Raw genomic sequence first — 24069 nt, forward strand, 5'->3', positions numbered from 1 at the left:
TCAAAGAAAATGAAAACACTAATTCGAAAAGATATATGCACCACTATATTTACTGCAGCATTACTTAGAATAGCCAAGATATGGAATCAACCCATCGACACATGAATGGATAAATAAGATGTGAGATACACACACACACACACACACACACACACACACACACACACGGAATGGAATATTACTCAGCCACTAAAAAGAATGAAATTTTGCCATTTGTGACAACATGAATGGATGCAGGGGGTATTACAGTAAAGTGAAATAAGTTAGACTGACAAAGACAATTACCATATGATTTCGCTTATATGTGAAATCTTAAAAACAAAGCACATGAATGAATGAACTCTTAAATACAGAAAAAAAAAAACCTGGTGGTTGCCAGAAGGGTGGGAAGTGTGCAGATGGGCAAAATACGCAAAGGGATTTAAGAAGTAAAAACTTCCAGGTATAAAATAAATAAGTCAGTGGGATGAAAGATACAGCATAGGGAATATAGTCAATAATACTATAATATGTTTGTACGGTGACAGATGGTAACTACATTTATGGTGAGAATTTTGTAATATATATAAATGTTGGATCACTATGGTATACACCTGACACTAATACTGTATGTCGAGTATTATTCAATAAAAAAAGAAACAGTTGGTTTTAAAGCAAACCATATAGAAGAGATGATATTTTAAAGTGAGAAAGGAAGAAAAAATGTGGAAATGAAGAAAATAGCTGCAAAAACTTGAAATAAACATATTGCTTTATGTATTATTTCCTTTTTGTATAAACTATTGTTTTATATATTCTATTAGGGATAGAGTTTAAAATAAATTAATGGCCGTGTATAGGAGAAATATAAATACATAATATACCATACATATATAGGTTTATAATTTTGCAAATACCAAAACAAAAAACCTTATTTAACCTAATTCTCTACAAAAACAAAAGCAAAAATGGATGTTTCCCATCAACTACAGAAAAGAATGCAAGGGTTCATCTAAAGTATGGCTGTTGGAAATAAACAGCTTAGCTACTACAGCTATAAAGGGTTGGGGCAGCTGAAATGGAAATCAGGAGGCCAGGAGATCTAATCCTGACCCTGGCACTTATTAGCTATGTGATCCTAATCACATTACTTAAAAGTTTCAGTTTCCTTGATAATGAAACCTACCTCTCAAAGTGAGAGATCAAGTGAGATAATGTAAAATTACAGTATAATGTTAGCATAAAATACTAGGCATTAAAAAATATAGTATGATGTCTAATATACAACTCTCCATAACCACCAAAATATCAGTAGAATTTGAAGCTGAAACAAAAGGCTCAAGGAGAACTTGAAGAAGGTCATTTAGTCCATTCCCTTGCAGGAGTAATTATTTTGATTTATTTCAGTCCTTATTTAGGCACTTGTGGGAAGAGTAATTTATTTGACTTGGTATAATTGTTCATGCTTTTATGATTAACAGATGAGTCTTTTAAAAATAAGAATATGATAGTTTGTGAGGCATTATTGTGTACTCTTGCATGGAAAATAACCTCCAATCCCCAAACACCGAGCACATAATGGAAAAGAGAAAATGTGAGTTTTGTTAATCTTTTCAATTATCAGTCTTTCCCTTGGGAAACCCGTTCTGGAAATTTCTAGCTCCAAAACCTCAGTTTTAGTTTAAAATTGCATATTTCTGTGGGTGAGGTCATTTATTCTAGAGTTTTAATCCCCAAACCTGTATCTTCAGTTCACATCACTCACTTGAATTCTAGATCTGTAAAGCTGCTCAATGAACATTTCCCATTCAAAGGTCCTATAGGTTCCTCATAGGAAACATGTCCCCCCTACCTGTTCTGGCCTTGGTTACTCAGAGCAGAAACTGGAGAATTCTTATAGATGTCTCTAATCAGTTGCCAGTGGATACCAATACTACTGCTAAAATAGTGCTTCTCTAAACAAACAAAAAGCAGAATCAGACTTCTAGATACAGAAAACAAACTGATGGTTTGCAGAGGGAAGAGGTCTGGGGGACAGGCAAGATGGGTGAAGGGGAGATTAAGATACAGTCTTACAGTTATGAAATGAATAAGCCACGGGAATAACGGCACAGCACAGGGAATGTAAGAGCATTGTATGGTGACAGATGGTAGCTACACTTGTGGTGAGCATACCATCCTGTATAAAGAAGCTGAATCACTATACTGTACACCTGAAACTAACATAACATTGTGTGTCAACTATACTCAAAAAAAAAAAAAATACTGCTTTTCAACCACAGGTGACCTCCCTAGGGCCTCAAGAGGACATCTGACAATATCTGGAGACATTTCTGTTTGTCACAAATTGGGGGGCTGAGAGTGGGGGAGAAAGCCTACTATTGGCACTTAGTGAGTAGAGGCCAGGGATGCTCCCTACATTGCAAAGAATAGCCCTCCACAAGAGTGAATTATCTTGCCCAAAATATCAATCAGGCTGAGACTGAGAAATCTTGTTCTATCATTTCTTGAATGTAAATTCTACAAGAAGAGGCATTTCTATACGTTCAGTATCTGGATCGTGCATGGTACACACGTATCTACTGAATAAAGGAATAAAAAAAAAGAATTCATATACCATTCCCCTTGTCTTTATCCCCAAAGCAAAGTCTTCATTCTTTTCTAGCCTGGACTATTGTATTAGCCCTTGCCTGTTCTCCTTGGGCTGTATCTTATAGATCTTTATATATCAAGGCCTAGGGAGCAGTAAGGGCTCAATAAATTTTTGCTTTAAAAATTAGCCTTAACATAGACATTTTATTTTTTTTAAAAGATTTTATTTATTTGACAGAGAGAGAGAGACAGCGAGAGAGGGAACACAAGCAGGGGGAGAGGCAAAGGGAGAAGCAGGCTTCTCACTGAGCGGGAGCCTGACGTGGGGCTTGATCCCAGGACCCTGGGATCATGACCTGAGCCGAAGGCAGATGCTTAATGACTGAGCCACCCAGGTGCCCCAACACAGACATTTTAAAAAGCAACTAAGAACTTAAAGGAATTTTTGGAAGTTTCTGCTAACATACTAATACCATAAGAAAAATGTATCTGATTGCTTAGAATAATTATAACTGTATGAATTAGTGTAGCTATCTGATGCTAGGTCTATTTTGTTCATAATCTTCAACTTTTGTATGACTTTGTTCCTCCTTATTTTCTACAGGGGAAGACCTACACAATACTTGCAAAAGGCCAGTTGATAATATCTTTCCCCTAACGCAGTGACAAGCCATGATTACATACTGACTATGATCCTGGCCAACTGAGAACATTCCTTTCTTCCTGCCTAATTTTTCCTTGGACCTGCTTAAGCAAATCTCTAAGAGGCTGCTATCTTATCAAGAGATCCAGATCCAACTTCATGGAAAAAAAATAAATCAAGGAAACTTGATCATTTGCCATAAAGGAGTTGATACTTGGCAGGTAGTCTTAAAAATTAACTCAGACCTCCCCATTCTATGCAACCTTGAACAAAACAGCATTACATATAGCTATCCAAACAAGTAATACCTTTGAATAAAGTAGAGTACCATTTCCCCACCTCATGTCTCAAGTGGATGATAGAAAATAATTTGTTTTAAAATTTACAGACAATCAACACAAGCTGTCTGTTCTATGTCTTTATTCTCATCAGGGGTTCTCTTCTACAAGGTTAAGAAAATTGCAAATTTGAAGCATCTTCTGGCTCAGCTGTGCAGAAGTTTCCCTCTTCACAAGACTATTCCTTTAATACTGCTTTATTATCCCTGAACTTTCTGTGACTCATGGTATTTCTCTCAGAGTTCCTACTGTTCCCTATTTTCTGGAAATAGTGGATCCCTGTCCTTCGATGTTTGGTTGGGATCCTGAAGATTTCATTTTGAAGCCACCTGACCCTTTTCTCTTCAGAAAACCCTTGTGAGGGGAGAGCATCACTTGTCTAAATCTGGGAACCTTTCTTTGGAGAATTCACCTCTCTCTGAGAAGTGAGTTGCCATCTTCCCCTGGCTGTGACAGTAAGAAAGCTCCTCATTTTCTAAACATCTGAATGTCTCACTCCAATTTCCTTTGTTCATTGACACCCCCTTCCCACCCTGTAGAAAAACATCCGTTGTGAAGTAATTTACGTCTGCCCAATCCTTTCAGTTATGCTGACAGTAATATCAACAAATACCAACTCCCATTCGGAGTGAGGTCACAGAGAAAGGAACTCCAGAGTATGAAGGAACACTGTAAAACACTTGTTTGAGATCCCCACTTCTACTGCAAGACTCTGAGAGGGGTGTGTGAATAGATTATCAGAGAGGTTGATTATATACCAACTCCATCAAAGCTTGGGCAAAGGTTGATCCAACCCAAATAGATTAAGATGTCTCTTGAGCAATGAACATTTCAGGGAAAACAATGATAAATTAAAGGTCTTTCTCCAAAGTCTGGGACTGCATTAGACTACAGAAAACTAGAGAGAGGGATCTTCATAAAATATGATCAAATTGAACTTCCTGTCAGCCAAATGGCTGATTCCCTTTTAGCTTATCGGCATATTTAGTTTGGTTTAGAACAAATAAAGTTGGTATTCCTTGCCTTGAAAACAAACAAATAAAATACAGTCCTTCTTCTTAGTAATTCTTAAATTGGTGATAGTTGGGGGTTGTGGTTGGATACACAAATGGATACAATGTGATCTATTTTTACTGATCACATTCATTTTGAAATTTCACACAACATTAAATTATAGCAGGGTATTTTAAAATGGTTTATCACAAAGGAGAAAAGACTAAAAAAGAAATCTTACTGACTCATGAGATACAAGTAATACTATAGCCCAGTCATGACACTGAGGATGCAAGGCTGTTTTGACAGTAATTAAGTGTGAAAGTGACCTGTGAAATGGGAAGTAACTTCTCTTTTGTTTAGGGCTAACAAAATCCAGAAATCAGTTATTTACTGTTCAACACAGAATTAATACCTCAGTATCTGTGAAGTAGGAATACGTTGGAGAAAAGCACCAGGTGCCTTTGGAAAGAGGATCCTTGCCAAATCTGAAAGATAGGCACTTGAAATCTCCCCCTGCCATTTTTTTCTCCTTGTATCATCAATTTCATCTCCCTCCCAAAAAGCCTGGTTTAGAGAATGATCTGATATAATTAACTTATACCAGAGTGTAAAATCTAAGTACAAGTGCTCCTTCTTTAGGGACATGAGCAATTTCAATCTTCTCCAGAATTGAGGAACGAATCGTTCAATTTAGAACTGGGTTTGGTTTCCAGTTTTGCTACCTACCTTCTATGTGACCCGTGGACCACTTAACCTCCACGAGCCTCAGTTTTCTAGTCTACAAATGGGGGGTGATGGTAGTAATGAATACTGTCTTTATGTCAAAGTCGTATGGATTAAATTAACTCAACATCTTTTTACTGAATGCCTACTGAATTGCCAGGCACTGTTATAGGTGCCAGGAATTTAGGAGTGACATCAAGATAGACAAAGTCCCTGTTCTCACGGAGTTTACATGCTAACCGAAGAAAGGGAAACATAATAAACCCTTAGACAAAGAAATATATTATGCCAGGAGGGAGAAGTGCTATGGAGAAAAATCAAGTATGGTGGCTGTGATGGGGAACTTTATGGGGAGCAGAAGGTGGTTAGGAGTTGTCACACCAGAGCTTCTCTAAAAAGGTAACATTTGAGCAGACACACCTGAAGGGAAAAATGGAGTGAGCCACGAGAATTTTAGGCAGAGGAAAACAATGAAAGCAGAAGGAAGAGCAAATGGAAAGTCTCTGTGGAAGGAACATGCTTAGAGTACTTGAGTCAAGAGTGACAGTGATTTTGAAAATATATTGTGAACAGGGTTTTGCGTGTTTTTATTCAGTGAGCTGGGAATCGTTGAAAAGCTTTAGGCAAAGAATGGACATATCTGACTTACATTATAAAAGGACCATTTGGTATAGGGGTGTACACTGCAGAACGGATAAGGCAGAAGCAGAAGACAAGACAGGAGACTTCCATAATAATTTGGGGAAAGGGAGCAGTTGATGGTGGCTTGGGCCAGAGTGTTTGTTACTAGGGAGGGGTGATGAGAAATGGTTAGATTCTAGGTTCATTTTGAATATTTATCTTGAGCCAGTGAACCTGGGTCTGGCTAGGCTGTGCAAGTTTTTAACTTTAGCCACTAGAAAAATGGAATTCTCATTTATTGAGAGGGGGAAGCCTGCAGGAGCTGGTTTGGCAGGAGTGGGATGGGGTTGCACAATCAACAGTTCAGTTTTGGACCAATTAAGTTTGAGGAGACTGTTGGGTGTTAAAATGGAGATGCCAAAAAGGCAATTCAATAAGTATGAAAGCACTTAATCTACAGCCAGGCTTCATATGAATGTATGAACTCAGGTTAAACAAGTTAATTCATGTTACTCCAGGACAACTGTGTACTCTACCCCCAAGGCAGAGCAAATGAGTGAGAAGTTGCGTTTACACATGCAAACCACTGCTCTTTCTGAAAATCCTGAGACGTGTCATCAACTTTCATCTTTGAGCAACAGCAGAAATAGAAACAACAATAAAAACAAGTAAATAATAACAACCTAATTCGGATAAAAAGAACTCCTTGTTGAACTTTAGTTACAGATGTCTCTCTGGCATTTAAATGCTGAATATCACTGCTTATTGTAATTAGCTTTTTTATTCATGATTAGCCTTGACCTGTCAATTTAAGGTTAAAATCTAATGAGGATAATAAAATAAAAATTTTGAAAATCTGATGGCCCTAAATTAACCTATTTCACCGTCTGAAAGCAGTTAAGACCTTTCCTATTTAATGACATTTCATTAGTAAGCAATTCACGGTTAGATTTTATAAAAAAATAAAACAAAACCATAAAACATAAAACATACTATTCTGAAGTGATCTCTAAGATTTATTTTTAAATCTATCTAATAAAATTTGTAATGAAAAAACAAACTATATTAAATAAGCTTTTGGATATTAATATTAGAGCTTTCTTTTTCTCACACAAATACTTCTACATATGTATGTTAAGTTTTTAAACATTTTAGGCACAAATTTTATTATTCCTTTTTGGAAAATGCCTACTGGCAGATACCATCTTGTCATTACCAAAGAAAATAATGTTTTCCAGTAATAGATATGAACAATGAGAGCAGGTTTGACTTGTACATGGGCTGCCTGAAATACTAAAATAACAAACATATTTCATTTTCCTACCTAACTACTCTTAAATCTGTTTAAAATGCCCACTTAATGGGCACCTGGGTGGCTCAGTCGGTTAAGTATCTGCCTTGGCTCACATCATGATCCTGGGGTCCTGGGATCGGTCCCCATGTCAGGCTCCCTGCTCAGCGGGGAGCCTGCTTCTCCCCCTCCCTCTATCCCTCTCCCCAGCTCGTGCACGCAGGCTCTCTTCTCCCCCCCCCCAAATAAATGAATAAAATCTTAAAAAAAAAAAAAAGCCCAGTAATTTGTTTATAAACTATCTAGATCCACAGGCAGAAAAAGCTGAATTATGAATAGGCTACCTCTATGCATTTCTACTGTAAAAACAAAGATCTACCTGTTACCTAATGTGACTTAGTTTGCATGTACGTCATTAGAATCTCTGAGACACAAAATAGCAGATCCCAGTGTCACAATATTTTCAAAGTGTTTTTAGTAGAAAAAAATAACATATAAATAAAACATATTCTATTATTTTGCTTCTGATTTTTTTCAAGTATGCTTACTAATTTTATTTGGTGTGTAACTTTCTAAGAAAAAACAGTTTCATATTATTCACAAGAAGAGAAATAACTGGGACAATGGTATATGTGAAAACTTCCACATCTCGTTGGTAGTCATATAAATATAAATTAAAGCAACCATGAAATATTACTTTTCATCTACTGGGTTGGCAAAGATTAAAAAGGACTAGAATCCTCAGAGCTGAACAGAGTGAAGGGAAGTACTGTATTATCACTATGTTGATGGCCATGATGTCAACTGATAAATTTTTCTGGAGGGCAACTTGTCAACCTTTAACAACACTCTACAAGTATGTATAAACCCATCTACTCAGAAGTTCCATGTCAACACATTTAGCCTCAGGAAATAATTATGCAAGTATACAAAATATGTAATTAAAAGGATGTTCATCACATCACTGATAACAAAAATACTGGCAATAGGTTATGTCCAATAATAGGAAATTAAATTTGGTATATTTACACAATGGAATACTGTGGAACCTCAATAATTCTAATGCAGTTATATGTTTATTGGAAAATAAAGAGTAGTGTTGGGTGAAAATAGAATATTAGGTAAAAAGTAATTCTAAAACCAGGGGGAATATGGCCCAGTATTTATGTATATTATTCGTGTGTATGCATACAGTATATTTTAACACAGAGAACAAAATCTCAAAAGAGGGGCACCTGGGTGGCTCAGTTGGTTAAGTGACTGCCTTTGGCTCAGGTCATGATCCTGGAGTCCCAGGATCTAGTCCCGCATCAGGCTCCCTGCTTGGTGGGGAGTCTGCTTCTCCCTCTGACCCTCCTCCCTCTCATGCTCTCTTTCATTCTCTCTCTCAGATAAATAAATAAAATCTTAAAAAAAAAAAATCTCAAAGAGATAGACAAAATGGCATGAATAATTAATTTTGGGGTTAGGATTATAAGTAATTAAAAATTTTCCTTTTTGTTTATCTCCAATTACTTTTTATTCTATCACAAATATGTAGATTTTGTAGAGTTAAAAACATTAAAGTATTGGGGTGCCTGGGTGGCTCAGTCGTTAAGCATCTGCCTTCGGATCAGGTCGTGGCCCCAGAGTCCTGGGATTAAGTCCCGCATAGGGCTCCCTGCTCAGCAGGAAGCCTGCTTCTCCCTCTCCACCTGCTTGTGTTCCCTCTCTCGCTATGTCTTCCTCTGTCAAATAAATAAATCTTAAAAAAAACCCAAAACATTAAAATATTTACACATTAAACTTAGAAAAAAGTGTAGGTTTTGAGCACAGGAGTAATTATCTGTAATATGAATAAGAATATGTAATCCCCAAAAAGATATAAAGCAATTTCTACTTTACAAATAAATAGATATTTGAATTAGAACACTAAAATATCTATCAACACTGAAAGAAATACAGTATCAAAAAACTTTGGGATATACCAGTAATCTATTATGCTTTTGTTTTTTGGCCATAATATGTTACTCCTAGACAATTTCATTAAATGAATATTTTCCCTGAGAAATAATATTATCATTGATGGTTAAATATTCACCTGAAGACCTGGCATCAGATACTTTAGACACAGTTAACAATGTCATACAAATACAACTCCTGTAGATTTAGTAAAAAGAGGCATAAACATATTGATTATATAAGAAAATCAATGTGCTAAGAATTGTACTAAGATATAGCACTTGCAAGTATAACAAGTACTTGACCTATTTAAAACTAGTATACTAAATTTAGTGAACATTACATACTCAATTAAAAATTGTTTTCCTTGCCTTATTAAAATTTAGATGAATTTTGGAAGAAATTATTGGAATAGTTCATCTGATTATGAAAAATTAGCTAGTGGAGTGTGGGATATTCAAACTAATGAAGTCCTATTCCCAAAAAGTTCCTATGGCTTGAAGAGACATCCAAATCACTTCACTGACATTTACGTGATATACTGGAGCACTACATATTTTTTTTCACATTTTAAGTCATAGAGGTTTATTTATTGATATTTTTAAACTGATAAACGCGGTGAAATGGTTTATATGTTAAATTATTTAATCTGAGCATGACAGCATTTAAAATCCTCACTAAGGATTCCAAGTGTAAGAGTTTGGGAAAAGTCATCTCATGGATCCCGTTATGCTATACACTAATTTTATGGTATGGATATCTGATAACCATTAGATAGCCAATCAAATGTATTTGTGAACCTCTGGTCTCACCAATAATTCTAACACCTACTGCTATCCAGGTTCATTCTTCAGAGCACTGGGAAATGTTTCATTAAAATATGTGGCTAAGGTTGAGGAAAAGGACGAGGGTAACAGAGAAAAAAACAAAACAAAAACAGGACAATTAATTCTAAATGCAGCCTATTTAGAATAATAGGAGATTAGAAAGGCACAGACATGGTACCTCAAAAGTATTAATAAAAAATGCCTTTGTTTTAGTTAACAGCTTCCAAGACACTCACAAACTTTCCCCCCACTTAGAAGAGCATATCTGCCTACAAAATTTGGCTTCTAAAATTGATAAATTAGGTGGTGATTATTTGCTTTCAAAAACTTCCCACAGGTTTCTAATAAATGTGCGTTTAAATTGTGATTTGAGTTACCAAAGTTAAACTTTTCCTTTGTCCTAAGAGATTGTTTATTCAAATTCATTCAGTGGAGGAACTTATTTTTTTCTGGAACTATTCCTGACAGGTACTAATTCTGCTTTTTTTTTAAACAGAAATATTGGCCAGTATTTACTCTGAGTAAAAGGAAGCCCACTGTCTCATACATAGAGCTATTCAAAAGCAGACTATGCCTCTGTGGGTCAGATTTTCCTCATAAGAATTAACAACTACTTCCCAGTAACTGACACCCTCCTACTTCTATTTTTGTTCCATCCAGCCATCCAAAATAAGGCTTAAATCCGAACCCACACCGTAGGTCCTAAAACATCCGAGGACAGATATCACATTCCTCCTACGTCCTATTCTTACTAGCGAACATCTCCAGGTTAACGGTGTATAATTCAGTGGAAAGTACATGGTCTGTGAAGTCGGAAATCAGTAAATTCTTGGTTCTCTATTATTGGAAACCTCTCTAAGCCTCATTTAAGTTTTCTCATCTGTGAAAGGGAAAACCCAAGCCTTAGTAGGGTGTTTTAGAAAAGAAATGAGTTGGCACAACTGATATCCACTGTAGTGTTTTACCCAGTGAAGAAGTTCAAGAATGTAGATGACTCTCTCCCCAGTTTATTCTTGTTTGTTCTCAAAACGAAGAACTTAGGGGTGACTGAGGCACTCCAGATATAGTGTGAATGGTTCAGAGTTCCAAGGATTGTACTCCTAAAAATGTCTCCTTAAGGCTTCAAGAACCTTAAGTTCCCACAGAATTGTAGTCAGCCAAAAGCCCACAAATTTTATTTATATGAAAATAAAGTAGGTTTCTCCTTCATGCATCATCATTTCTTTCTGATTGTCACTGAACACAGTTAGCTATGTTAAATTCCATCTTGTTTTGGACCATCCTTTCAGTCCACTGAGGCCTTTTTGGAAACTGAGTTATTCTATCTAATCTATTAGATCTCCCTTCTAGTTTTAATCTACACACTTCTGTCATGCAGAACTTGGATAAGCCCACACATTTTCTGAGATGTGTATTTCAGATGTACAGAGCAGCCTACTCCAAACTCACAAGCAGCACCAACTGCCTGATCTGAATGGTCCCTCCCCTTCCCCACTCTGTATTTCCTTTACTGAAGAGGCTGTCAGAGATAGGTCCTCACATCACTAGCAGTGCAGTCAGTACTCCAGGTGATTTATGGGCTGGTCCCAAGTAGAATGAAAGACAAAAGGTTCCCATCCAGTGAAAGGAGAAAATAAGTATTAGATGTACTATGGCTTCATCCCTGAAAACCAACTTAATGCAGGTATGGGTGATCACCAGTGCCACAGCTCTGTCAGCCTGGGTAAAATGTACCATGTAATGTAGAAAGGAACAGGGGCTTTGGAGTCAGACTTCCTGGGTTCAAATACTGACACTACTATTTGCTTGCTGTGTAATGCTGGGAAAGTTACTTAGTTTCTCCGTGCCTTGCTTTCTTCTTTGGTAAAATTATAGTTTTTGCTTTTGCTTTCGTAACAAAACAATATCCAAGCGTCAATGGAAAGGAAGGAAGAAAGGAAGAGAGGGGGACAAAAGAGAGGGAGGGTAAGAGGGAGGGAGGGGACTTACAGAAATTCATGCTAAAGGTATAGTCCTATTTTTGCTTTTCTAAAACTGTCCCTTCCAACCTACAACCCAAGCAAGTTTTATTTCCCTCTGCACTGCGAGGTTAAAGTCAGGCCAAATGAGAATTTTTTCTTGGTGGCCAATGCAGAGAGTCACTGTCCTTAGGGTCTTTTCCCTTCCAAAGTGGAGAATAAATTTAAACTCATCAAATGACTGAATTACAGGCAATAGAAAGGAATGCGAAGAATTCTTAAAGTATATAATCTTGTCTTAAATAAGTGTAAATTCCCCTATGGTTCATTAATTAGTCATTTATAATCAACTTTTACAAACACTTTTTCACTAAATGTTCTTGGCATCACTCTTAAGTCTTTGTAGGTCACACTTTCCCTCCTAGTGCATGTATACTTCATGTGAACAGCCGAACTGTGGAGGCATCAACACTCCATAGCTGGTGCCCTGAGACCTGCCTCAGTGGTGGCTCCCTCTGCATTTAGTCTGGCTCCTGGGCTTGGCTCTGGCTCCAGCTTCAGGCTATGTCTGGTTTTCTGGGTTGCAGGGCTGGCGTAGGCCCATTCTCCCTCACCTAGCTCCACCCATAATGTGCTGTTTTATGTTCCATTACAACATAAACCACAGAAAGACACTGAGAAAGGATGAGGAAAAGCAATGAAATATGAGTAAGGGGACGGGGTAGGGAAATAGCCTATAATTTTTCACATTCTGTTTCCTTTTACATACAATTAGCCCTGGGAAGTTGTCTATGTTAACAGAATAGACATGCATTCCTAGATATGTATATTTAAGAATATGTATATGTATATACATATACAACAATACATATTGCTAAAAATGGATGAACACTTCATACTGACCTTAGGGGGTTTAAACGGATAGTCTGGTGAAAAGGTAATGTCAAGAAAGAACACCCCTCCTTCATAGACAGATCCTGGGGGTCCCAATATAGTTGACCTCCATTCATAAATGTTGTCTCCTTTGGGTCCAGCACTGAAATAAGACATACAAATGAAATGTGCTTAGAGATTATGTAAACCCTGGAATTTAAAAAATTCTATTTATGGTAACAATAAATTGAGCAATTCCACAAAAACATAACAAATCAGGTAATTCTATATGATGATTCATTTGTCAATATCATCAATACTCCATAAAGAAAAGATGTTGGTATTACTTAAAAAACAGAACAAGGAAGATTCTGTCTTGCCATTCACAACTCTATACCTACTGAACAAAAGATTCCTAGGACCAAAGACCAGAGGAAGGAGCACAAATATTTAATAAAGCATGAAATTATTTGTGAGATCCTGAAAAAGATGATACAGTCATAGGGTGAAAGAGACAAATTTTTGAAGACAGAGGGGCCATTAGAGAAAAGAAGTGTAATAAAAAGTAGTCTAATTCCTTTGTTAACAACTGAGAATACAAATGAGGCTCATGGATATCAGTAAATGCTCATCATTCATAAAACTCAGCTCAAGTATCATATCCCATCTCAAGCTTCCTCTTTTCTCTCTTTCCAGCCAAAGAATCTCTGTCCCCTCAACCCCCATGTATCATAAATAGTGTGGTCTATAGAAAACAAGATGTATTATTTCATTTTATAACCATGTTTTTAATTAAAAATTTTTTTTAGAGTAAGATCTTTGCCCAATATGGGGCTTGAACTCACAACCCCAAGATCAAGAATCACATGCTCTACCAACTGAGCTGGCCAGGAATCCCCTATAACTGTTTTTAAAGTGTTTACTTTTCTGGGCGCCTGGGTGGCTCAGTTGGTTAAGCGACTGCCTTCGGCTCAGGTCATGATCCTGGAGTCCCGGGATCGAGTCCCACATCGGGCTCCCTGCTCAGCAGGGGGTCTGCTTCTCCCTCTGCCCTCTTCCCTCTTGTGCTCTCTGTCTCTCATTCTCTCTCTCTCAAATAAATAAAAATAAAATCTTTAAAAAAAAAAAAAAGTGTTTACTTTTCTGTCCCTCCCTAAAAGTTCCCTGAGAAACAGATTTTTGCTTTGTCTTAGGGCCTAGTAAGTACATGTTTGTTTGATGATGATGGATTAATAGGAAAGCAAGTGAAGCCACATGACTACTAGTAGTAAACATCTGTCTCTGAGCCTCAGACAAACTCACTGAGGAAAATAAGGCCCACATGAGTCAACTGAATTATAATCTCTCAAGTGAACAGAAGGGCAAATGAGATTATAATTTAGCTTTTCAGTGTTTTTTTGCTACATCAAGCTAATACCTGCATCTAATAGCCATAAATTACCCTTATACCCTATAGCAAAGTGGGCAGCCCTTTGGGGAAGATTTTATTGTCAACAAAAATTTAGCTACTACTCTTATTTTGAAATTAGTTTATATCTACAAAAACCTCACTGTTAAGCAGTATATCAAAAAAGCATGCATCTTAACTAAGTTGGGATATATTCTGGGAATGCAAGGATAGTTTAATAATAGAAAAGTATTAATGTAATCTACCTAAGAGATTAAAGTTGAAAAAAATGGATAATCTCAATGGGTGCAGGAAAAGCACTCAATAGGCTTAATAATAGCCATTCATGATAAAAAATTTTTTTTTAGCAAAACTGGAATAGATGGAAACTTCTTTAACCTGATAAACAGCATTTACCAAAAACCTACCAGCAACTAATATATTCAGTGACAAAATATCAAAAGCACACCCTTTAAAATTGAAGAACAATATAAGGATGCCCACTATATGTACTTCTAATCATTCGTGCACTAGCAATCATATTCATCAAGGTATGAAAGACACAAGGAAGGAAAAAACAAAAGGTATAGATTGGGATGGAAAAAATAAAACTGTGAGCATTTGCAGAATTTATGTACACAGAAAAATCTATACACAATTTATTAAACTTAATAAAAGAGTTTACAAAGTGGTTAGATTTAAGATCAACATAAAAAATCAACTGCATTTCAACACACCAACAAAATTAGAAAATATATTTTAAAATATTTTTATAGTATTAAAAATAACAAAAAACCTATGAATAAATTTCATAAAAATATATAAGATTTTAATGGAGGAAATTATAAAATTTATTGAAATACAAAGAGAATTAAATAAATGGAGAGAGATACCAAGTTTATGAGTAGGGAGACCCAGCATCCTACAGATGTCAATTTTCCCCAAACTGATCCAATGCAATTCCATTCAAAAGTCTAACAGTTATGTAAAAAATGAAACTTGACAACTTGATTCTGAAATGTGTTTGGAAGCTCAAAGAAATCCCTCAAACTTTTCCACATACTTACACGAATCTGATATATGTCAGAAGTAATGGGGCTAAGAAAACAGTTTTTGTATATGGCAAATAGAGAAACTGGATTTCTACTTCAATAAACATACAAACCTTTGTTGTAGATGGATTAAGCACATCAATGCAAAAGTCGGAAGTTTTAGAGGTTGCCTAAAGAGACTGACAAGCCACAAACCAGGAAAGATATTTGGATCACATAAAACTGACACAATTCTAGTGTCCAGAGTATACGAATTCCTATGAATCAATAAGAAAAAGACTAGCAATCCCTTAGAAAAGACATAAATAGGCATTTCCAGAAAGAAGAAACATGAATGGCCAGAAGACGTATGAAAAATATCCAATCTCATTAAAATCAGGGAAATGAAACTTAAAATTACAGTTCAATATTATTTTACACAATGTATAGGCAAAGACAAATGCGTGACAAAACCAAGTGCTGATGAGGATGTGGAAAAACAAGAACTATACATTGCTGAAGAGTGTTCAATCACTTTGGATAAGAATGTGGACTTATTTAGTTAAGCTGAATCTATACACTCCTATATTACAACATTTCAATTGCACTCCTAGGTACATACCCCAGAGAAACTTTTACACCTGTGCACCAGAAAACATATACAAGAATGTTCATGGAAGCACTATTTTTAATAGGAAAATTGGAAACAATACAAATGTCTACTGACAGAAAAAGGAATAAATTTACCCAAAGGAATACAACACAACAGTGAAAACATACTGATTAACATGGATAAATCTTAAAAGTGTCATATTGAATAAAAAAGCAAGTCTAAAGGAATATATACAGTATGATACTATTTTCACCAAGTTTTAAAACAAGCAAACAAGAAAATACATTGTTGAGGACACAAACATATATGATAAGCAAGAAAATGAATGAGAACAAAGCTCAAAAGAGTGGTTTCCTGGGTAGAATCAGATGGTGGAGGAGTAGCACACAGGAGCTTCAATGGTTCTGGTGATGTTCCACTTTTCAGTATATATGGTGGATTCAGAAGTTACCTGTTTTACTATAGGTCTCATAACTTATTTATGTGTTAGATATGTTCTTATATATGTACCAAGTTTTCACATTAAGAACAATGATGTCCCAAAAGTCTACTAAAATGCTATATGAGGAAAGCAAGTTTACAGCATATGTACAGTGTGATCTTATTATATAAACTAGAAATATAAAATAGTATTTTATATTGTTTATGGATACATATCTATGTCAAAGTCTTTGAAGAAATGAACTGGAAAGATAGGCCTAAATTCATGACAGTGGTTGTGCAGGGAACAGGAGAAAAGAGGAACAGGGTGATGGGATAGCTCTGAAGATAGGGAACGAAGAAAAGTTCAATTTTATCTCTAGTTTTGATCTCTCTTATTTAAAAAGGATGAAGTAAAAAAAAAAAATCATAGCCAAGTTTATTGCAAAGTGCTGAAATATACTGAGAAGCAGAGCAAGGGGCCAGAGTATAACATTCCTGCTGCATGTTCCTCTTGACCTAACCTTTCCTGAAGCTGACAGTGAGGTACAGACAGAATACAGTCAGATGACAACAAAGCTTTGGCAACAATAGCCCCTTGTTGCCAGACAAACTCATTTATTCAGATGAATAATACACATGGTTACGCCCTGAGCTATAATTAGACCCAATATGAATAGATAAGTTTATCAGAAGGAAGAACTTAAAAGTAAATTATAGGTTTGTAGTTACAACATTACTTCAAGGTAGATGAAGAAATTTAATTTAAAAAATACACACAGTGAGAACACGGCTATGAAACAATGTGCATAGACATGTTTCCCAAAAACCAAGATATAATTTCTCTGAGTCACTTTGAGAAATTTTAAGATGACCTTCCAAGAATGGTCATCACAGTTAATTATATAATTTAGGTTGAGAAGTCACCAAATAGTGCCACCAAGGAAGGGACTCAGAAATAGAAGTCAAGAGATATCTCACAAAAGCAGGCAATGCCTGTAAATTATTTACATTCAATTAGTGCTCGTTTTAAATTTTATTTGGCTCTCAGTGAGAAAACCATATTTTATTAGTTCTCTGAAATCAGTCACCTATCTATCTTATCAACAATGGATTAAATAACACAGCTAACATCACTCTGAGTTGGTTTTTTATTTTTTTTATTTTTTTAAAGATTTTATTTATTTATTTGACAGAGAGACACAGCGAGAGAGGGAACACAAGCAGGGGGAGTAGGAGAGGGAGAAGCAGGCTTCCCCGCGGTGCAGGGAGCCCGATGTGGGGCTCGATCCCAGGACCCTGGGATCACGACCTGAGCCGAAGGCAGACACTTAAAGACTGAGCCACCCAGGCGCCCCTCTGAGTTGGTTTATACTGTCCAAATGTGCCTTTAAAAAAAAATACTAGTAGTAACAAACTATCTTGAACACAGACTGGTGTTTTAAAATGCATCTAAAACTTACAATACTTCTCTAATATATACAGATTAAGTCTCAGCAGTCTGGCCTCCTCTATCATCTTACAAGGGGCATGTCTACACCACTTGCGGTTCCAAAGCTTAGAGCAGTGGTTCCTGAACTACACAGCCCTCTGTCCCACTCCCATTTTGATATGTTTCAGTTGAGAAATCCTGGAATAAAAGTACAGAATTGTGTTGTACAATACAGTAGCCATGTGGCTACTGAGCACTTGAAATGTGGCTACTTATTCACATATGCTGTAACTGTAAAATATATACTGAATTTCAACGACAATGCAAAGGAAAGTAAAATACATCACTACTTTTTAATTACATGTTGAAATAATAGTATTGGAGATACACTGAACTAAAAAGATATTAAAACTTACCACCTATTTCTTTTTATTTTTTAATGTGGCTCCTAGAAAATTTAAAATTACACAAGTGGCTCATACTGTATTTCTGTTAGACAATACTGTTCTAGAGCAGTGCTGTCTAATAAAACTTTCTGTGATAATGAACATGTTTTAGTTCTTATCCTTATCCGGTATGGATCACTAGCCACACGTGGCCTTCAGGCACTTGAAATGGAGCTGGTGAGAATGAGGAAGTGGATTTTCAATTTCATTTGATTTTAATGAATTTAAATCTAAATAGCTCCATGTAGCTAGTGGTCACATACATTGGGCAATACAGATCTAGTAGCTCCAGTAGCCCATACTGACCAAATGAGTTTTTTTTTAATTTTTATTTTTATTTATTTATTTATTTTTAAAGATTTTATTTATTTATTTGAGCCAGAGAGAATGAGAGAGAGAGAGAGAGCACATGAGAGGGGGCAGGGTCAGAGGGAGAAGCAGGCTCCCTGCCGAGCAGGGAGCCCGACGCGGGACTCGATCCCGGGACTCCAGGATCATGACCTGAGCCGAAGGCAGTCGCTCAACCGAGCCACCCAGGCGCCCGAGTTTTTTTTTTTTTTTTTTTTTAATATGTCAGAATTATTTGGATTTATATAAAACAGAAGAATGAGCTTTTATATACTTTGGACCAAAAAAGTGAGAAGCCGAAGCTGCAGACCATCTTATATTTTCAATGATCACTTCCCCCTTAAGCTGACCAAATAAAAGTTAGTGCCGCAGACACGGGCACTATAGAACGATGATGAAGAACATGACTGGACTCTAAGCCAGACTTGCTTTTCTGAATCCTAGTCCTACCATGTAAGGCCTGTAGGGCCCTGGGTGAATATGTAATCTCCCCATATAATCTTTCAGTGTCTTAGTTTCCTCATCTACAAAATGAGGCAACTACAGCATGAACCTTGTGGAGTAAGTGAAGTTTTAGGAGAGCTTGGAAAATGGGGCCTGTAGTGGCTCAAACAGTATGCTTCCAAATGTCTGCTGCTATTCTAGGTGTTGTTACGCTTTGTGGATGATACAGAAATTCATCAACACACTCAAAAGATTAATTGCCTGGGGATTTTATAAGAAGGGTTTCAAGATCCCCGGACTAGAAAACAGGCTACCAAGACCCAGACATTAATAATCATTTTCACTACCACCATTATCACCATCATCATCCTGCAATCTAATCTTAGGGTATGTATTTAGATAGGGCAGAACTTTGGAAACCATCAGAAATCAAAGCTGCCACTTCCAGGAAATCCAATTTTGCATTGAATGGAATGTTTATTCAACATCAGGATTTTTAGGTATGTGGTTATTTAGCAATGTTTTCTCACTTGCAGTATTCTTAATGATCAATACCCTTAATTTTATTTTCAGATTTTATTTTTTAAAGAAGAAAGATAAACACAGCTAACAGTTACATTTCAAAATAAAATGCAATTAGATAAATCTATTAAAATGCAAATATCAGTTAGAAAATTACAAATTAGTTGTAACCAAAGTTGCCGCTTGGAGAAATTCTGTTAGAGAATCAACCTTGTAAACTGTGTTCAGCTTTTTTTTTTTTTTTAAGATTTTATTTATTTGACAGAGAGAGAGACAGCGAGAGAGGGAACACAAGCAGGGGGAGTGGGAGAGGGAGAAGCAGGCTTCCCGCTGAGCAGGCAGCCCGACGCGGGGCTCGATCCCAGGACCCTGGGACCATGACCTGAGCCGAAGGCAGACGCTCAACGACGGAGCCACCCAGGCGCCCCTGTGTTCAGCTTTCTATGCTGCTGCCTACAGTGGATGAACCCTTCTACACATATGAAATATTACACATGTACAATAAAAATGCTGAAAAGGACTAAGCACTCACTGTGTCTTTATTTAAGATCCTACGATGTTTTAAATACATCTGAATACTTTCAATGTGCTGTGCCACAGCTGTGACTCTAAGACCAAGAGTTTTTGGCTGTGCCTGCTGCCTTTTCATTTAACATCAACTCTAAGATAGAAAAAGAGTAAGGCAGCCCAGGCAATGTAGGGATCTTGGCTCCAAAGGACAAGAAACGTGCCTTTGTAGAGAATCTCTGATGTGCCAACAATAACCTGAAATTGATGGGGACAGAAGAGTGAAGAGAAGACAGTACGAGGGATTTCTCAGGAGCTCTGGAAATCTCTGCTTATCTGTCAGATTCCACATAGCTGAATTCATCCCTTTCAGTGATGAGCACAATGTTCACAGGCAAATGAAATGCTGCACATATGTCCAAAGTGCCTTTGAGAGTAAACAGCTGCAGGAATCTTGAGCTTTCTGCTTATAACACAATAATGTATGTTTCTCTAATGTCAAACTGGAAGGAAAGAATAGTCCCATCCTTTAAAAAAATACAAAAGCAAGGCCAGACCAGTTACAGATAAGGACAGTAGGAAAAGCAGCTAAAGAGGGGAAATACCACCACTGTATGAATGAAATGAGAAAAAACATATGGAAGTGGGGAGATTCAAGGGGGAAAATGTTTTCAGACTTTTCTCAAGGCCATGAGCTGACCTAATTGTTCCTAAATCCAACAGTGCCTTTTGTTTTCATTTTATTGAAACTGTAGCTTCTACTCCCTGATTCCTAAAAAACTCTCTTCCCCAGGTATCTCTCCAAGAGTCTCTCTCTACACTTTAGGGTAACTTCTCCAATTATTTTGTCCTCTTCAGTAACATCTCTTCAATGTCTGCTTTCCTAGGGGTTCTACCCTCAGTTACCCTGTTTCTTCATCTTCATTCTAGGTATGTTATTATCTGCCTCTGACAACCTATCTAACACTGATGGAACCTCTAACAGGGCAGGAAACCCAAGAGTCATCCTTGACTATGCTTCCTTCCTCCTTCTCTTCTCTTAATTCCCCAAAGCCTACAGAAGCTATCTCTATAATCTGTCTACTGGCTGCATTAGCTCTCACTTAGATGATGGCACCAACATGCTATTTCCCTACCTCCAGTCTTGCTTTCCTTCAATCCATCCACCAAACTGCAGATAGGGCAATTTCCAGAAAATCCTTTAAATGGGATCTTCTGTTTTCCTGCTTTCTCTGACTTCTTAATACCTTCAAGATCAGGCCCCAATTCCTTTGAAGCATACAAAGTCTTTCAAAAAGATCTGCCTCCAGCTGACCTCTCTGGCCTCATCCCTTGCCACTCCCCTTTCCTCCAGCTCCATTCTCCAGTCATATTGGACCTACTTATAAAACTTTCAAGGGAGCTGGACTTTTTTTTTTGTCTCCTGGCTTTGGATAAGATTCTCTGTAGGTCTGACCATTCTATTTGTCCTTTAGGCCTCAATTTAGCTACATTCTCCTTGGGGACATCTCCTTTACCCTCAAAGGCTAAGTACTCCTTTGGAAGTGGTAACATCCTATGTAAACACAGCATTATAAAGTCATTTATGTGACCTTTAATACTTGGAAAAGAAGAAATCTTAAGAAACAGCATTATTTGGGTCATAGGAAAAAAAGAATTCATTCTGATAGTGAAAAAAAAAAAAAATCCCCTATAGCTAAGAGGGTATTGAGAAAATAGGCCAGGATTATAGCTCTTGAGAGGGCAAATGAAGAATGGTATTTCATAAACTCCTGAGGTCTCCTATATTTGTATGCAGTAATTTTTTTTTTTTGAAGACCAGTAACACCAAAGTCCACCACATTTTAAGAGATTAGGATACAACAGTGGTGATAGAAAAGATCCATTCTGTATACTAAGTTCTAAGCAGAACTGAATGATTAATATTTTCTCCTTCATATATTTTTCTTTCCAGTTCTTAGCAGTCTGGTCCTTATTCTTGACATATTTCAAGAAAAAGAATTATTTTATACTTTTTATCAATGAGTGCTTAATTAAGGAGAAGGATCTCTGTCCTCAAACACACTTTCCAGATTTGAGATGTGAAAAACAAAACAAAACAAGATTTCAGTTGACTGTAGATATCTTTTACCAAATTGTACTTTAAAGTCACTACTGTTATATAATTTGTATCCTATGTTAAGAGGGTCAACAACCTAGCAGAGACGAAAAAACTGGAGAAAAACAGGTTTTTAAACAAAATAAAATTAGCTTAATAATCACAACACTTCCTTTTCCCAGGGAAGGCAGTAGCTAATAAGATAGCGTCCTTAGTGAGTAAAACTAGCCCTCTGTAAGTTACTGAGAAACAACGACTGACTCAGTGACTTGATGACACCTTAGGCTTCTTTCTATATTATGTGTATGGTATGTGGGTGGGTGGCTGTGTGTATTTTATTTTCCCAATGTGTGATATATTGCAGTGAGCAACTGCGCAACAGACTTAAAATTTTAAGACATAGCTGTATGAAATAATGAGCAAGGAGAAACAGAGAAATTGAGAAGCAGGAAGGAAGACCACAGGGAAAAACTGCCTATGGTTCCTTTTCCTCTCAAGCTGCATTTTTATAAGACACATTCACTTATAAGGACAAAGACAGTCACAGTCAAAAAGAACCAAATCTTATTTTATATATGTGGGTTGTTAGAAATAAGGTTACAATTATAAAGACTTGGGAGACCATCTAGTTCAACTTTTCTTCATAACACAGAAGAAGCAGAAGCATTAGAACTGGACTGGAATTTCACTGAGTTAGACAACTAGGCATAAAATCAATCTTAAAATACTTAAATTATTGAATTATTACTTAAAATACTGAATGATAGGATTTTTAATCTGTTAGCTAGCTGAAAGGATTCTAGAAATAAGTTAATCAAGTTGTTTGCAGCCTTTTTTTTTTTCTTTTTCAACATCTCCTCTTCTTTTAGAAAAAATTACCTCCTTCAGAAGTGATTCTTGGCATGTATTTGGTGGGGGATGATAATTCCAAAAAATGAAAAAGCTCCTCTCCCACTGAAAATCATTTCTATCAAAGCCTTCATTTCAAAACTGGTAAGTTTCTACAAAGTGAAGTGCTTTGCTCAAGACCACACCCATAGAAGAAAACCTGAGCCCTCTGATCCTAAGGAGAGGCTCTTACTGTTTTACAACCACTATCAACTTAGAAAGGAAGACTCAACTGGAAAAACTATATAGTTACCATTATGATGAACTGCCCGGTGTAAGACAGGAGACCAGAGATTGACACTAACACCTGGGTTTTCTTTTATCTTTTTATCCTGGGCACGTTTCAAGGACTAGATTTAGGTTTGGTGAAAAGCCATTTTTATTTTAGCTACCCAATTCTTTTTTTTTTTTTAGCTTTTCAAACTAGAAAAACTGATCTTATGCTACTCTTTCCATTTCTTTAGCAAGTATACCACTTCTTGCAACTGCTTTTGTTGCCCACCTCCCACCCTGATGCTTGTGCCTTTTCTCTATTCTGCATAAGAGATGAAAGGTCGCAAGGTACTCAGGATTTCCAGGGCTAGCCTCTCTTATCTGCACTGTAAGAACAATACCGGCATGTGAGCTAGCCAATGTAGCAGGTAATATTTCTTTATTATTTAAAATTTCGCCCCATGCACATGTTAGATAGGAAGGCTGTACAGTTTTAACATGTCTATTGATCTTATCTGCAGGTTAAATAAGCTTTTGACAAGAGTGTAAGCCACTGTTGCCCTACACAGTTCTGAGGAAGCCAAATCCTTCCCAAAATTCTTTAGTTCTCAAAAATGTTACTATTCACAGAGGGCAGAATGTAAAGTTCCCTGGTATCATTCCAAATGCAGCTTTATTGTTTTCTAACATTTATAATACTGTGTCAAAGTAAAAATTCCATTTGAAAGTTACCAGGGGGCAGATCTTAGCGACAGTTAACTATTCCTAGTATAGTTAAGGTTTATCTGTTTATTTGTATAGAGTTATTATCAAGGCAATTTGTTTTCCAAGTAGATTAAATACCTCCAATATACTCAATACACTTTTCATTGGCTGAGAACATTTTTTGTTTTTGTATAGGAAAATGGTAAACAATAATTTCTTCCTATGTCTAATTT

General features: G+C 36.7%; 1 protein-coding gene across 3 annotated transcripts in view; it reads right to left on the reverse strand.

The window, feature by feature from the left end:
• The window catches only part of UBE2E2 (ubiquitin conjugating enzyme E2 E2), a 351397-nt gene that overhangs the window by 60022 nt on the left and 267306 nt on the right, over positions 1-24069 (reverse strand). For 2 of the 3 annotated variants that reach the window (XM_006735242.3, XM_081825770.1), the window contains exon 4: positions 12813-12945. The exons of the other annotated variant lie outside the window; for it this stretch is intronic. In XM_006735242.3, the coding sequence (XP_006735305.1) occupies positions 12813-12945 (133 nt within the window). The remainder of the gene's footprint in view (positions 1-12812; positions 12946-24069) is intronic. 3 annotated transcript variants of the gene reach the window in all.

This window comes from Leptonychotes weddellii, chromosome 1, assembly GCF_054177405.1.
Source record: "Leptonychotes weddellii isolate Sample4059 chromosome 1, ASM5417740v2, whole genome shotgun sequence".
In the NCBI taxonomy this organism is placed as follows: Eukaryota; Metazoa; Chordata; class Mammalia; order Carnivora; family Phocidae; genus Leptonychotes; species Leptonychotes weddellii.